Source organism: Suricata suricatta, chromosome 16 (genome assembly GCF_006229205.1).
Source record: "Suricata suricatta isolate VVHF042 chromosome 16, meerkat_22Aug2017_6uvM2_HiC, whole genome shotgun sequence".
Taxonomy (NCBI): domain Eukaryota; kingdom Metazoa; phylum Chordata; class Mammalia; order Carnivora; family Herpestidae; genus Suricata; species Suricata suricatta.
In genome coordinates, this window is record NC_043715.1 from 44,492,618 (window position 1) to 44,504,957 (window position 12,340).

The 12,340-nt window shown below is 55.3% G+C and overlaps 1 protein-coding gene across 1 annotated transcript in view; it reads left to right on the forward strand.

Moving 5' to 3' along the window:
• The window catches only part of SIPA1L3 (signal induced proliferation associated 1 like 3), a 225,182-nt gene that overhangs the window by 183,632 nt on the left and 29,210 nt on the right, over nucleotides 1-12,340 (forward strand). Inside the window, exons 15-16 of the mRNA XM_029924283.1 lie at nucleotides 3,537-3,655; nucleotides 5,577-6,001. Of these exons, the coding sequence (XP_029780143.1) occupies nucleotides 3,537-3,655; nucleotides 5,577-6,001 (544 nt within the window). The remainder of the gene's footprint in view (nucleotides 1-3,536; nucleotides 3,656-5,576; nucleotides 6,002-12,340) is intronic.

A 12,340-nucleotide genomic window follows, 5' to 3' on the forward strand; every position in this document is an offset into this window, starting at 1 on the left:
CAGCCCAGGAGGGGAAGGAACCTGGTCCATCATCCTGCTGTTTGTTTGACATATCGCTGGTGATAAACACCACACTGGGCACCAGGGACACACAGTGTGAGCCAAACAGGCATGTTCCCTGCCTTCCTGGAGCCGACAGTCTGGTGGAGAGATGGCCGATAGATGGGCACAGTGATAAATGATCACCATTAATGCTGAGTATCAAGTGGAAACTATAACGCAGTGCTGAGATAGGTGGACAGGGTTTGGAGGAACCGCTGAGCAAATTACGTTCAGGCGAGGCCGGAAAAATGTTAGGAGGAGAACATTCCAGGGAAGGAGAGTAATCGAAGACCCTGAGGTAGCAGTGAGTGTAGGAGGAACAGTAAGGAGGCCGTGTGGCTGGAGAAGTGGTGGAGGATGAGGTCAGGGAGGCGACGGGGCCGGAGCATCTGGGGAGGACTTTGTCCTTTGCTCAGAGTGGGATAGGAGCTCCGTCCTTCGAGCAGAGGAGGGATGGGACCTGACTTGGGTGTTCACAAGGGCCCCTCTGGCTGCCGATTCTTGCAGGGTAGCTACAGAGGTGGGAGAGATGGGCAGGTTCTAGATACAGGCATGTGAAGGCCGGGTTGATAGCATTCCCTGATCCTCTTCATGGGTATGAGAGAGAAGGCCAGGGTGTGCCAGGTTTCTGCCCTGAGCAGCTGAAAGGACAGAGCCACATGGACTGAGCAGGAAAGACAGTGAGCAATACAGATTTGGAGAAAGATAAGCAGATGGTTTCGGCCGTGTTCAGCAGGAGGTGTTGTGAGGTAGCCATATGTGCGGGAAAGGTCTGAAGTCGGGAGAGGTCCGGGCCAGGGACAGAAAAACTGGGCGGCACCAGTGTAATAGGTGGTAGTCAAAGCTGGATGTGGCTGTCACAGGCTTGGCTCTCTTTAGAAACGTCTCCAGCGTGACCTGGCCACATCCGAGAAACGAGTACTTCCGGGCCTGTGGGATGCTCCAAAGAGGAAAACCATCTCCAGAGGTAGAGTAGGTGGATAAAGGGGGCAGCCTCCCCCCCCCCCCACACACACACACAGACTTGCCAAGCAAGCTGCTGTCTGCGGTGGCCTGAGTGCCCTGCCCGGCCCACCCAGCGCAGGAGCCCTCCCCAGCAAGAACGTGGCCCAGTGTGTGGTAGTGAGCTCAGGCTCCAGCAGGCCTTGTGGGAAGTTCAGAGTCAGCCATGTGACCTTGGCAATGACCTCATCCATCCAGCTTCAGGTCCTTCCTCTGCGGTGGACATGCTAAGTGTCTCTCCTTCCAGCATGGTCTGAGGGTCCAGTGAGCTCACACCTGCCCAGCCCTCAGCACAGGCCCCAGCCCATCTTTAAGACAGCGGCCAGTCCTGCTTCTCGGGCACGTGCTCCCCACTATTGCCAGTGGTGTCACTGCCGCGGAAGCACAGAGGGAGGGTGCAGGGGTGGATGGCACACACGGATTTCAGGCCCTCTCTGTGTGACCTGGGACTAGCTACTTAACCTCTCTGAGTTTTGACGTTCCTCACATTTTGGAAGTGCTACTAATATCCACCTCACAGTATTACTGAGAGGACATAGCAAGAAAACGTGTGCAAAGCAGTTTTAGGAGTACGTGACACAGAACGTGTGTTCAATAGTCACCATTATTGTAATTATTTTATTTAAGTTTATTTATTTATTTTGAGAGAGAGCACGCGAGGGCATGCGCAAGTGAGGAGGGGCAGAGAGAAGGAGAGACAGAATCCCAAGCAGGCTCCACACCATCAGTGAAGAAATCAATGTGGGGCTCGAACCCACAGCCTGTGAGATCATGACCTGAGCGGAGATTACGAGTCGGACGCTTAACTGACTGCACCACCCAGGCACCCCTACTTGTGATTATTTAAATATAGCAGTGATCAAAGGTGTGGGCCTTCGGGTTAGATGTCCATGGTTCCCGTCCTCTGTCCTCTGTTAGTGCGTTTGTGTTTGGTAGATAATAATGAGCCCTCCACTGGACGGTTTGGGGGGTTTTTTGTTTGTTGTGTTTTTTAGGTCAGTTGCTAAGCCTGGGCACATTGACCGGAAGTTTAGACTAATTTACACACGTACTGGCCATCACAATTTTAAACCTGTTTCACCTTTGAACCAGCAACTCCACATGTGGAGTTCTGTCCCAACAAAATCCCATACCCACTCAGGGTTGCGTGTAGAGGGAGAGCCATCCAAACACTGTTGTAAGGAAGAATTGAAAATAGCCTACATGGGGCGCCTGGGTGGCTCCCTCGGTTAAGTATCCAGCTTCGGCTCAGGTCATGATCTCACATTTGTGGGTTCGAGCCCTGCCTTAGGCTCTGTGCTGACAGCTAGCTCAGAGCCTGGAGCCTGCTTCAGATTCTGTGTCTCCCTCTCTCTCTGACCCTCCCCTGCTCATGCTGTCCCTCTCTCTCTCTCAAAAATAGATAAAAAACATAAAAAAAGTTGAAAATAGCCTACATGTTCATCAACAGGAAACTGGTTAAGTAAGTGACATTTTCTCAATATGATAGAAAACTGCACAGTTGTTAAAATAACTTTTGCGGCACCTGGGTGGCTCAGTCAGTTGAGCGTCCGACCGGCTCAGGTCATGATCTCGCAGCTCATGGGTTCAAGCCCCGCATTGGGCTCTGTGCTGACAGCTAGATCAGAACCTGGAGCCTGCTTTGGATTCTGTGTCTCCCTCTCTCTCTGACCCTCTCCTGCTCACACTGTCTCTCTCTCTCTCTCAAAAATAAAACATTAGAGAAAAAAAATAACTTTACATTCAGTTACGTGAAGATGTATTATGAGGATTAAAGTGAAAAGCAAGTGTAAGTATTTTGTAAAGTAAAAAATCAAATTGTAGGGCAGTGCATAGTGTGATTCCATTTTTGTTTAATAAAATAGGTTATGCACATTTAACCTGCAAAGGATTGCTACCTCGCCTATATAAAGAACCTTGTTCGCCGCTAAGATAAAAGTCAATCCCATGGAAAAAGAGGGCACCAGAGTGACTCAGTCAGTTGAGCATCTGACTCTTGATTTCAGCTCAAGTCATGATCTCAAGGTCATGGGATTGAGCCCCACGTCAGGCTCCGCACTGAGGGTGGAGCCTGCTTAAGATTGTCTCTCTCTCCTCCTCTGCCCCCTCTCTCTCACTCATACTCTTTCTCTCTAAAATAAATAAAAATGAAAAATGTGAAAAGGATATAAATAAGTAATTTACAAAATAGAACATCTGGATGAAAATGTACTCAACCTTCTTTGGGGATCATGACGGAGGCTTCAGTGAATTAACCCATGCAAAGCACTAGAATGGGGTCTAGCACACAGTAAGTGCTTAGTAAATATTTCATTACTGAGTGTTGTTATTCCCCAAGACATAACCTGATGGGGTCGTGGTGCTGTATGATGAGCTGGGCAGACAAGCTGGCGGAGGGGTGGGGCCATTTTTAGGGCCAGATTCGTCAGGTGGACCCAGGCCAGGGCCTGAATCACCTCTAACTGCTGATGTGTCTCCTTGTCTTCCTGCAGAGCCTTTGTGGCATGTGCCTGCCCAGGCCCGGCTCTCAGCGGTGACAGGGAACAGCGGGAGCAAGCACGTCTCCAGGCAGGACGCGGCCGGCAAAGATTCCCCCAACAGGCATTCCAAAGTGAGTCTGGGCCCCGCCTGCTTCATCCGGGGGTGCCCGGGCTGCGAAGCTGGCTGCTTCACCTCCCTGACCGCCGTGGGCCCGGCAGTGTCACCAGGGTGTGGGCCTCTGAACGCCACACGTGAGCACAGCCTCCACTCCAGCAGAGGGGCCAACTGCTTGGTCTGGAGCCAGCCAGACGCGCCGCCAGCTCTGGCCCTCACTAGGCAGGTCATCACCCGCAAATCCCTTTGCTTCTTGCACCACAGTTTCCCTGTGACTACACTGGTCATGGTCGCCGTCTTCCCCAGCTCGGTTGCTGTAACAAAATACCAGAGTGCGTGGCTTCCAACAGAGATTTCTTTCTCACACTTCTGGAGGCCAGAAAGTCCAAGATCAGAGCTCAGACCAGTTCAGAGTCTGGTGGAAGCCCACTTCCTGGGTCAGAGACGGCCTCCTTCTCACTTCAGGTGGGGGAAGGGACGAGGGCGCTAGCTCTCTGGGGTCTCTTGTGTAAGGATGCAAATGTATGTATGTGGATTTAGTAATCCCGCCTGGGAGGAACGGATAACTTCATATAGGGGCTAAAGATGTAAATATATATAGGGATTTTATACTACTATTCATGAGGACTCTACCCTCGTAACCTAGGCACGCCCCATGCCCGCCCCGGGCTGTACCTGCTCATGTCGTCACACTGGGAAGGGCACAAGGTTCAGCCTGTGGCAGTAAGTTAACTGCTCTAACAGACGGTTTCTAAGTCTCAGTGACCTCACACAGTAGAAGTTTGTTTCCCTCTCATATAACACAGTGGGGTGTGTATATTCAATGGTTATTCAGTGAGTTCCACATGGTGATCCTGGAACCCTTGTGGCTCCCTGTCCCTTGTGGCTGTGCTGTCCCTCAGGACCTCAGAGCCTTGTGCTGAGTCCTTGCCTGTTTCCGGCAGGTAGAGTGGGAGAAAGAGGGACTGGTGTGCGAAGTCTCAAAACAGTATAAATCATTTCCACTTCTATTGCATTGGCCAGGACTCCATCACATGGCCACACTTCGGCACAAGGGAAGCTGGGAAATGTAGTCCTGTGTGCTCTGGGGAAAGGCAGTCGTTTTGGTGAGCACTTGGCAGTCTCTTTGCATCCCTTCCTAAGGTGGGAGTTTGATAAGCACATCAAGTGTGCCCGGCCCTGGGACCACAGTGATGAAGGGGACAAATGTCCCTCCATGCTCCCAAAACTGAGACCCCATGTGGACAGCAAGCAGTAGGCAGATGAACAGAAACATTCCATAACACCAGGAGCTGGTCTTTGCTGTGAAGGATAAACAAGGCACAGTTCAGGGAGAAGGGAGTATCCAGCACTACTGCTTTCGGGGGAGGGGGTCAGGGAAGGCCTTGTGAGGAGGCCTGGGATGAAGCAAGGGGCACTCCATGAACACACCTGAGGGAAGAGCCCTCTGGGCAGAAGCAACAGCAAGTGCCAAGGCCCTGAGGTGGGAGTCTCCCTGACCTGCCCGGAGAACAGTGAGGCCTGTGAGGCTAGAGCCCAGTGATCAGGAGGCAGGGGCCAGATGAAGTCAGAGGCCAGAGCACGGGAAGGGACTGCACGGAGCCTCAGGGCGAGGACTCTGACTTTTCCTGTGGGTAAAATGGAGCCACAAGAAGGTTCTGAGCAGGGACGGGATGTGAAATGGGGCAGGTGTTCACGGCCTCCCTCTGCACACAAGCAGCACACGGGGGGGGGGGGGGGGGGGGGGGGGGGGGGGGGGGGGGGGGGGGGGGGGGGGGGGGGGGGGGGGGGGGGGGGGGGGCCGCCGCCACGGCAGGTATGGTGGGAGGTGGTGGTGGCAGGTCTGGGTCTCTTGAAGATGCAGGCCACCGGATTTCCTGTCAGGCTGGCCGTGGGTGCGAGAACCGTCTAGGGATGACGCCCGTCCTTCCTTCCAGGGAGAACCTCAGTACTCCAGTCATTCCAGCAGCAACACCCTCTCCAGCAACGCCTCCAGCAGCCACAGCGATGACCGCTGGTTGGACCCCCTGGACTCCCTGGAGCCGGAACAAAACCCCCTCTCCAAGGGGGGCTCCAGCGACAGCGGCATCGACACCACCCTCTACACCTCCAGCCCCAGCTGCTTGTCCCTGAAGGCGCCTCGGCAGGCGAAGCCACACAAGCCCCCGGGGAGCGTGGGCCTCTGCGGGGGCGGCCGGGAGGCCGCCCCGCGCTCCCACCACGCAGACCGACGGCGGGAGGTCTCTCCGGCCCCTGCAGTTGCCGGCCAGACCAAGGGCTACCGACCGAAACTGTACTCCTCAGGCTCCAGCACCCCTACGGGCCTGGCGGGGGGAAGCCGTGACCCACCAAGGCAGCCTAGGTAAGGCACTGCTCTTTACCCCCGTCCTTCGGGGAGTCCTGACCACCTTCTGCTTCCCCCACGGTCCCCACAGTGGGGTCCCCCTCCCTACACGTGTGCTGCTTACACATGGATGTGCTTACACACTAGTTTGCTTACAGAGTTGGGAGGCTCGTGGACCACACACTACTCGCATCACCGTTCAGTCTTCAAGTACTCTGGGTGGGTAGAGGGAAAGAAACCTTTGGCTGTCTCTTTCATCTGCCTCTGGTTCACACTGACCCTCTGTCTCTTTTTCCTTCTCTCTCTGCTGAGACCGTGGTTCTGTGCTTTCTGGGGGTCACAGACTGTATGTGTTAGCAGTGCATTCAGCTGGACGTCGCAGGAGATCTGACCCACAGTAGCATAAACAAATGGAGGTTTAACAGTTCCCTGATAAGAACACCACAGAGGGCGGAGCCAGGCTAGCACAGGGGAGGGCCTCAAGGCCTGGCATTCTGTGTCTTCCTCTTCCACGATTCTCCTCATACTGGCCAAGGCTCCCCCGTCTCCCGGTGGCCGTGGTGCCCCTGGGGGGCATGGGCCCAAAGAGCAGAGGAAGATTGCTTCTCGTAGCTCCCTTTCTATGAAGAAAGCAAAAGCTTTCCCAGAACCCTCGGAGCAAGTGATGTCACAGGAAGTCTGAGGGATGACGATTTAGCCTTCCAGCCGACACAGTGAAGGGCAGGTGGTCCCCACACAGTCCCCTGGAGGCCCGTCAGCACAGAATACAGGCCCCCGTTCGGAGTTTCTGATTTAGTAGGTCAGAACCAGCCTGCAAATGTGCGTTTTTCTAAGTTCCCGGTTGATGGTGATACTGCTGGTCTGGGGACCCCCACCCCGTGAGAACGGCTGGTGGAGAGGCCGGCAGGCGAGCAGGGGAGCGGGGAGCAGGCCCCGGCAGTGATGAGCCCCCAGTCTGAGGCCACGCTGCACACACACTGGGAATCTTAGGAAAGCCATGCAGTGTCTGCGATCACCAGGTTCAGCCTCGTGCGTGTGCCCCTCAGAGGTCTGCGGTCCCCAGTGCACACCCCAAAGGCCCCGAACTTCCTTCCGTTCCCCGACCGCACCTGAGCGGGGGCCAGCCCGGACCCCGCAGGGAGTCCTCATCTCCTTTGGTTTCCTCATGCCTTTGCCAGTCCTCAGACCTACTCAGGACCCATGCACCCAGGCAGTGGCCTCAGACCGTGACCACAACCTACAGGGCACTTCTGTCTTTGTCCAGAAATATCTGTTTAAAAAGGGGGTGGGGGGCACGAAGCAACGATGATCCAGGCAGTACTTAGTGGAACCGTGTGTGAAGCACTTTGATATAGTCTAGTCTTATTTTTTTTTATGTTTTTTTATATATTTTTGAGAGACAGAGAGAGACAGCACGAGCAGGGGAGGGTCAGAGAAAGAGGGAGACACAGAACCTGAAGCAGGCTCCAGGCTCTGAGCTAGCTGTCAGCACAGAGCCCGACGTGGGGCTCGAACCCACGAACTGTGAGATCATGACCTGAGCCGAAGCTGATGCTTAACCGACTGAGCCACCCAGGCGCCCCTAGTCTACTCTGTTTAAAATGTGAATGCTGCTCGATACCTTCTTCAGTGATCTCGTGGCTTAGCAGTGGTTCTCTGACCGGTCTGGAAACCACCGTGTTCAAGGGTGCCCACATTGTATGGGTGCCTCCCCTCGCCCTGGTGGGCAGCCCAGAAGAGTTAGGATGAAGAGGGTGTGTGGCCTCTGGCTCAGCCCACCTGCCATGTATGGTGGTTCTTCATCAATGGAACTCACAGGCTCCTGGGAAGAGCTCTTTCATTCATTTATTTATCCCTTCACTTCACTCACAAGTATTTCTTAGGGACCTATTATGTCACAGACTCTAGGGTGGGAGCCAGGGAGAAATAATGAGCGCATTCAGACGAGGCCCCCAGCCCCTCACCTCAGCCCATCATCCGCCGAGGGAGACAGATGACAATGAGGCCATCACTGAGACACCTGTCAAGGTACCACCCCCACCTAGGGACTCTGCACCGGGAGAGTCCTGGGCGCTGAGGGGCCCGGGTCTCAGCCCCACTAATCCCTGTGCTGGGCATGGGCCTCTGCTCATGAATCGGAGTAACTGTCGGGTTTTGAAATCTGTGACATGAAGGCAGCAGCTCTGGCGAGAAGACTGGCTGACGCAGGGGGTGGGTATAAAACCACCCTGTGTCTAAGAGAAGGGTTTGCCGAACCCAGAAATGAAGGGAATAAAATAGGAGAGGAGCCCACTACAAAAGAGGGCCCCGCAGTTGGGAGCTTTAATTTGCATACAGACAATTGATGCTAATTGCAAATCATTCTTATCTACTCATTAAGCTGCTTCCTGAAGTTTTCTCCTAGGCAACCAGGCTTTGGCGTGGAACAGCGTTTCCCAAAATGGGGTGCTCGAGGTGATTTGGGTGGTGGAGGAGGAAAATGTTGTTTTTTAACAGATATATGTTTGCTTTAATGAGTATTAGGAAGGGTGTTACCCACCTGTCCCCTGCTTTTATGGATATGGTCGTGGACAAGTTAAGGAAAATTGAATCAGTTGATTTAAAGAAACATCTGCATGTTAGATATCAGAGTGTGGACCTCCACTGGGGTTCAAGCCCTCCTTCTGCCTTGCCTTGGCTGTGTGGCCTTGGACAAATGACTGAGCTTCTCTGGACCTCAGTTTCTTCATCTGTAAAATGGGGGATAAATCACATACCTACCTTATAAGCATATGGTAAAGATTAAATGACCTAATGTTTGTAGGGCCCTTAGACCTGTACCAGGCAGTAACCTTGAGCCTGTCATTAAAATCACAGGGGATTGTTCTAAAGAGAGGTGAGGCCTGCCTCAAACTAAATCAGAATGTTTCTCCGGGGCCATGCCTCTCAGACAGTGTGGGGGGACACCCAGGTGACTGACACAGCCCCAGGCCTGCCCTCTCGGGGCTCAAGGTCCAACAGGGGAGACACACCTGTTCCCAGACAGCGGCAGCCCAGAGTGGTCAGGGCCAAGGTGAGGGGAAGCCCCTGGGACGTGGGAGCCCAGAGAAGGGCCAGTCCCCATCGCTCGAGGGGCTTTCCTAGAACAAAGAGGCTGACACTAGCCAGGGGACTGGGAGGCCAGGGTGTCCCACGTGGAGAAGATGTGCCAGTCCCTTGTGTGGGCCTCACTCCGCTGCCCTCCCACAGTGTTCCCACATTGGCAGGGACACCAGGCTCCCAGATGGTCACTTAAGCGCCTGAGCCCACGAGACCCACTCGTACCTCCTGCGCTGCCACCAGCACCAGGCAGCCCTCCGGCCTTCTGCATCTGCCCTCGTTAACCCGTTCCCTTGGGCTGAGCTGGGCTGACAGCCTGCTGCCCGGCCTCAAGGTCAGGCCGCACATCCGCCTGGACCCCGTACCTTGTAGTGGAGCACGGAGAGCGCGCGCCGTGTGCCCGGCCCCCTGCTGGGCACCGTGGGCACGCACGGCCCCTGCTGTCCTGGCACTGACCGCGCACAGGGAGCCGGCAGGCAGATCATTATAAAAGTAATGGATGGACTGTGCTAGGGGAGAACCGGCAGAGGAGAGCCGCTGGGGTCTGGAAGTGGACACGGTGCAGGACTCAAAGGAGTGTCTAATCAGGCCTAGGGGCAAAGATAGTTTCCCTGAGGAAGGGTCCTTTCTGCCAAAGATAAGAGCAGTTAGGAGGAGGGAGCAGGCCAGTGGTTTCTGCGGGCTGGTGATGTATTCCTGACCCAGAATGCAGTGACGTGGTGTCTGCTTCGTAACTGGTCCTTAAGTTACTTGTGTATACTTTGTACACTTGGCTGTGTGTGAGCTACTGTACAACTTTTTTAAGTGTTTATTTATTATTTTGAGAGAGAGAGAGAGCATGAGTGGGCAAGGGGCAGAGAGAGACGGAGAGACAGAATCCCAAGCCGACTCTGCGCCATCAGCACAGAGCCTGATGATGGGCTCAAACTCAAAAAAATCGTGACCTGACCTGAAACCAAGAATCGGGCACTTAACTGACTGAGCCACCCAGGCGCCCCATACCATTTTAAAAAAAAAACAAAAAGAGAAAGAGGGGAAAAGGAAAGGAAAGATGGGATGTAGAGAGGATATCTCTATAATTGGGTGGGAGGAGCATGTCCAAAGGCTCTGAGATAGAGAGGAAGGTGGATGCTGTTAGGCCCTGAGCACAGGCCCCTTGGCTCAAGGGTAGAAACTGAGGGGCCAGCTGACGGGAAGTTTTGGGAAGCAGCAGGAGCCAGACCAGGCAGAGCCCTGTCTACCACATTACAGAGTTTGGATTCCATCCTAAGAACTCAGGGCAGCAAGGAAAGGTTTCGGCAGAAAGGGTAGTGTAGGCAGATTTATGTTTTGAAAGACGCTGCTGGAGATGAGACTGGAGACAGAGCCTCAGGGACAGGACCGAGGCAGAGATGCGAGTGAGAAGGAAGGGGCCCGGACCAGAGGACAGAGCGACTATGACTGCGGCCGTCAGCAGTGGCACCGCCTAGGGCACCAGGAGGGCGGGGGGCACAGGTCCAGGACAGTGCCCGCAAGCCGAGAGGGAGGCTGGCGGCGAGCGTCAGGAGGCTGCTGCGGACAGGCGGCGGGGAGGCCCTCAAGTGCAGAGTGGGCAGGGCCGCCCAAGAGGCGTGTTACTCTTAGGTGCTCTGTACACTCACGCTCCCACCATGTGCCGGGGACTGTTCCAAACATGGTGACGCAGCAGGGGGCAAGGTCCGGCCTCTCTCTTGCGGAGCTGACACCCCCAGAGAGAGAGAGACAGGCCGACAACTGAGCAAGCGCATAATACTAACATGCCAGGTGACGATAAGGTCTGGGAAGAAAAACCCAACAGGACAGACGGCCAAGACGGCCTCTCATGAGGTTACGACTTCGTAGGAAGTAAGGGATTGACCCAGGCAGAAGAAACCGCAAACGTCATAACCCTGAAGGTGAGCTCACTTGCAGTGCTTAAGAAAGAGTCAAGTGGGTGCGCCTGGGTGGCTCAACGTCCAACTTCGGCTCAGGGCATGATCTCCTGTTTGTGAGTTTGAGCCCCACTTCAGGCTCGCTGCTGTCAGCGCAGAGCCCACTTCAGACCCTCTGTCCCCTTCTCTCTCTGCCCCTCCCCGGCTAGTGCTCTCATGCTCTCTCGTTGTCTCTCTCTCACTCTCTCTCTCTCTCAAAAATGAATAAAACATTAAAGAAATCAAGTGGCCAGGGAGGGAGGAGTGGGCAGGGCATGGTGGAGAGTGGCAGGTCAGCTGTGCACAGAAGGTGGAGCCCGGTCCTGGCAGGCTCACTGACCGTGATCAGCTGCTGGGATTTGATTCTGAGGGACATGGGAGCCTGTGAATGCACAGTCTGACTTATGTTTTAAAAAGATTGGACTGTTTGAAAGGTAGAAGGGATTGAGTTTGCCAGCAGAATTCAAGGATTGCCACGAGGGGGATGGGCCACCCCGCCCCCCAGCCGGGAAACGCCTCCCCAGCCCCTCCCTGTGCTCCGGCCCGCAGTGGAAGCCGCCGCAGCCTGTAGCAGCTTGTGCCCATCAGTGGTTTCAGTGACTTCGCAGACTCTCTCCCCAGACGCTCGTCATGGGAGCCCGGCTGCCAGGCGCACTGCCAGGCGCCAGTGCCCGCTCCGGGCACCACAACGGGCTGAGTGATCCCAGGCGGGCGGCCCCCGGCCCCCTGGCCTCTCCTGAGGCAGCACATGCTCAGGAGCTGTGAAGGGGTGCTCAGGGGAGGCTCTCCCCTCCACGGGGAGCTGACACTGCCAGGTAGGAGGCACGAAAGGGAGGCTCGGGGATACACCTCTGGGGGCACAGCCCTTAAAGGTAATGTGAGGGCCTCAGGACCCACTGGGGTCACACATGACAGAGACCCGCTTGGGAGAGTCATAGTCAGCCTGGGAGAGGAGCCCAAGACCTCTCAAGGAAAGGAGGGAGCAGTGCAAAGGCCCTGAGGTGAAAATGTTTCTGGCTGGAGCCTGGTGAGTGGGAGGAGCTGCGGACAGAAGGGGCAGGCCAGGCGGTGTGGGGCCTTGTGGGCAGAATGGAGGGCTCTGACTGCCCTGAGTAAGGTGGAGCCACAGAGAGGCCCTGGCGGAAGCGGGCTGTGATCTAACTCGGTGCTGACAGGCCCTTTCTGGCAGTGTTGGGTGAGGGGAAAGGAGGAGGCTGTCGCAGCGATGGGGGTCACGGGGCTGAGGGGATGAGCACTGGCGGGATTCTGCACCACTCTGCTACCATGTCCTCCCTGCACACTTGCCACTCTGGCTCCCGGGCTACTGAGTGGAACATGGCCACTCATGACT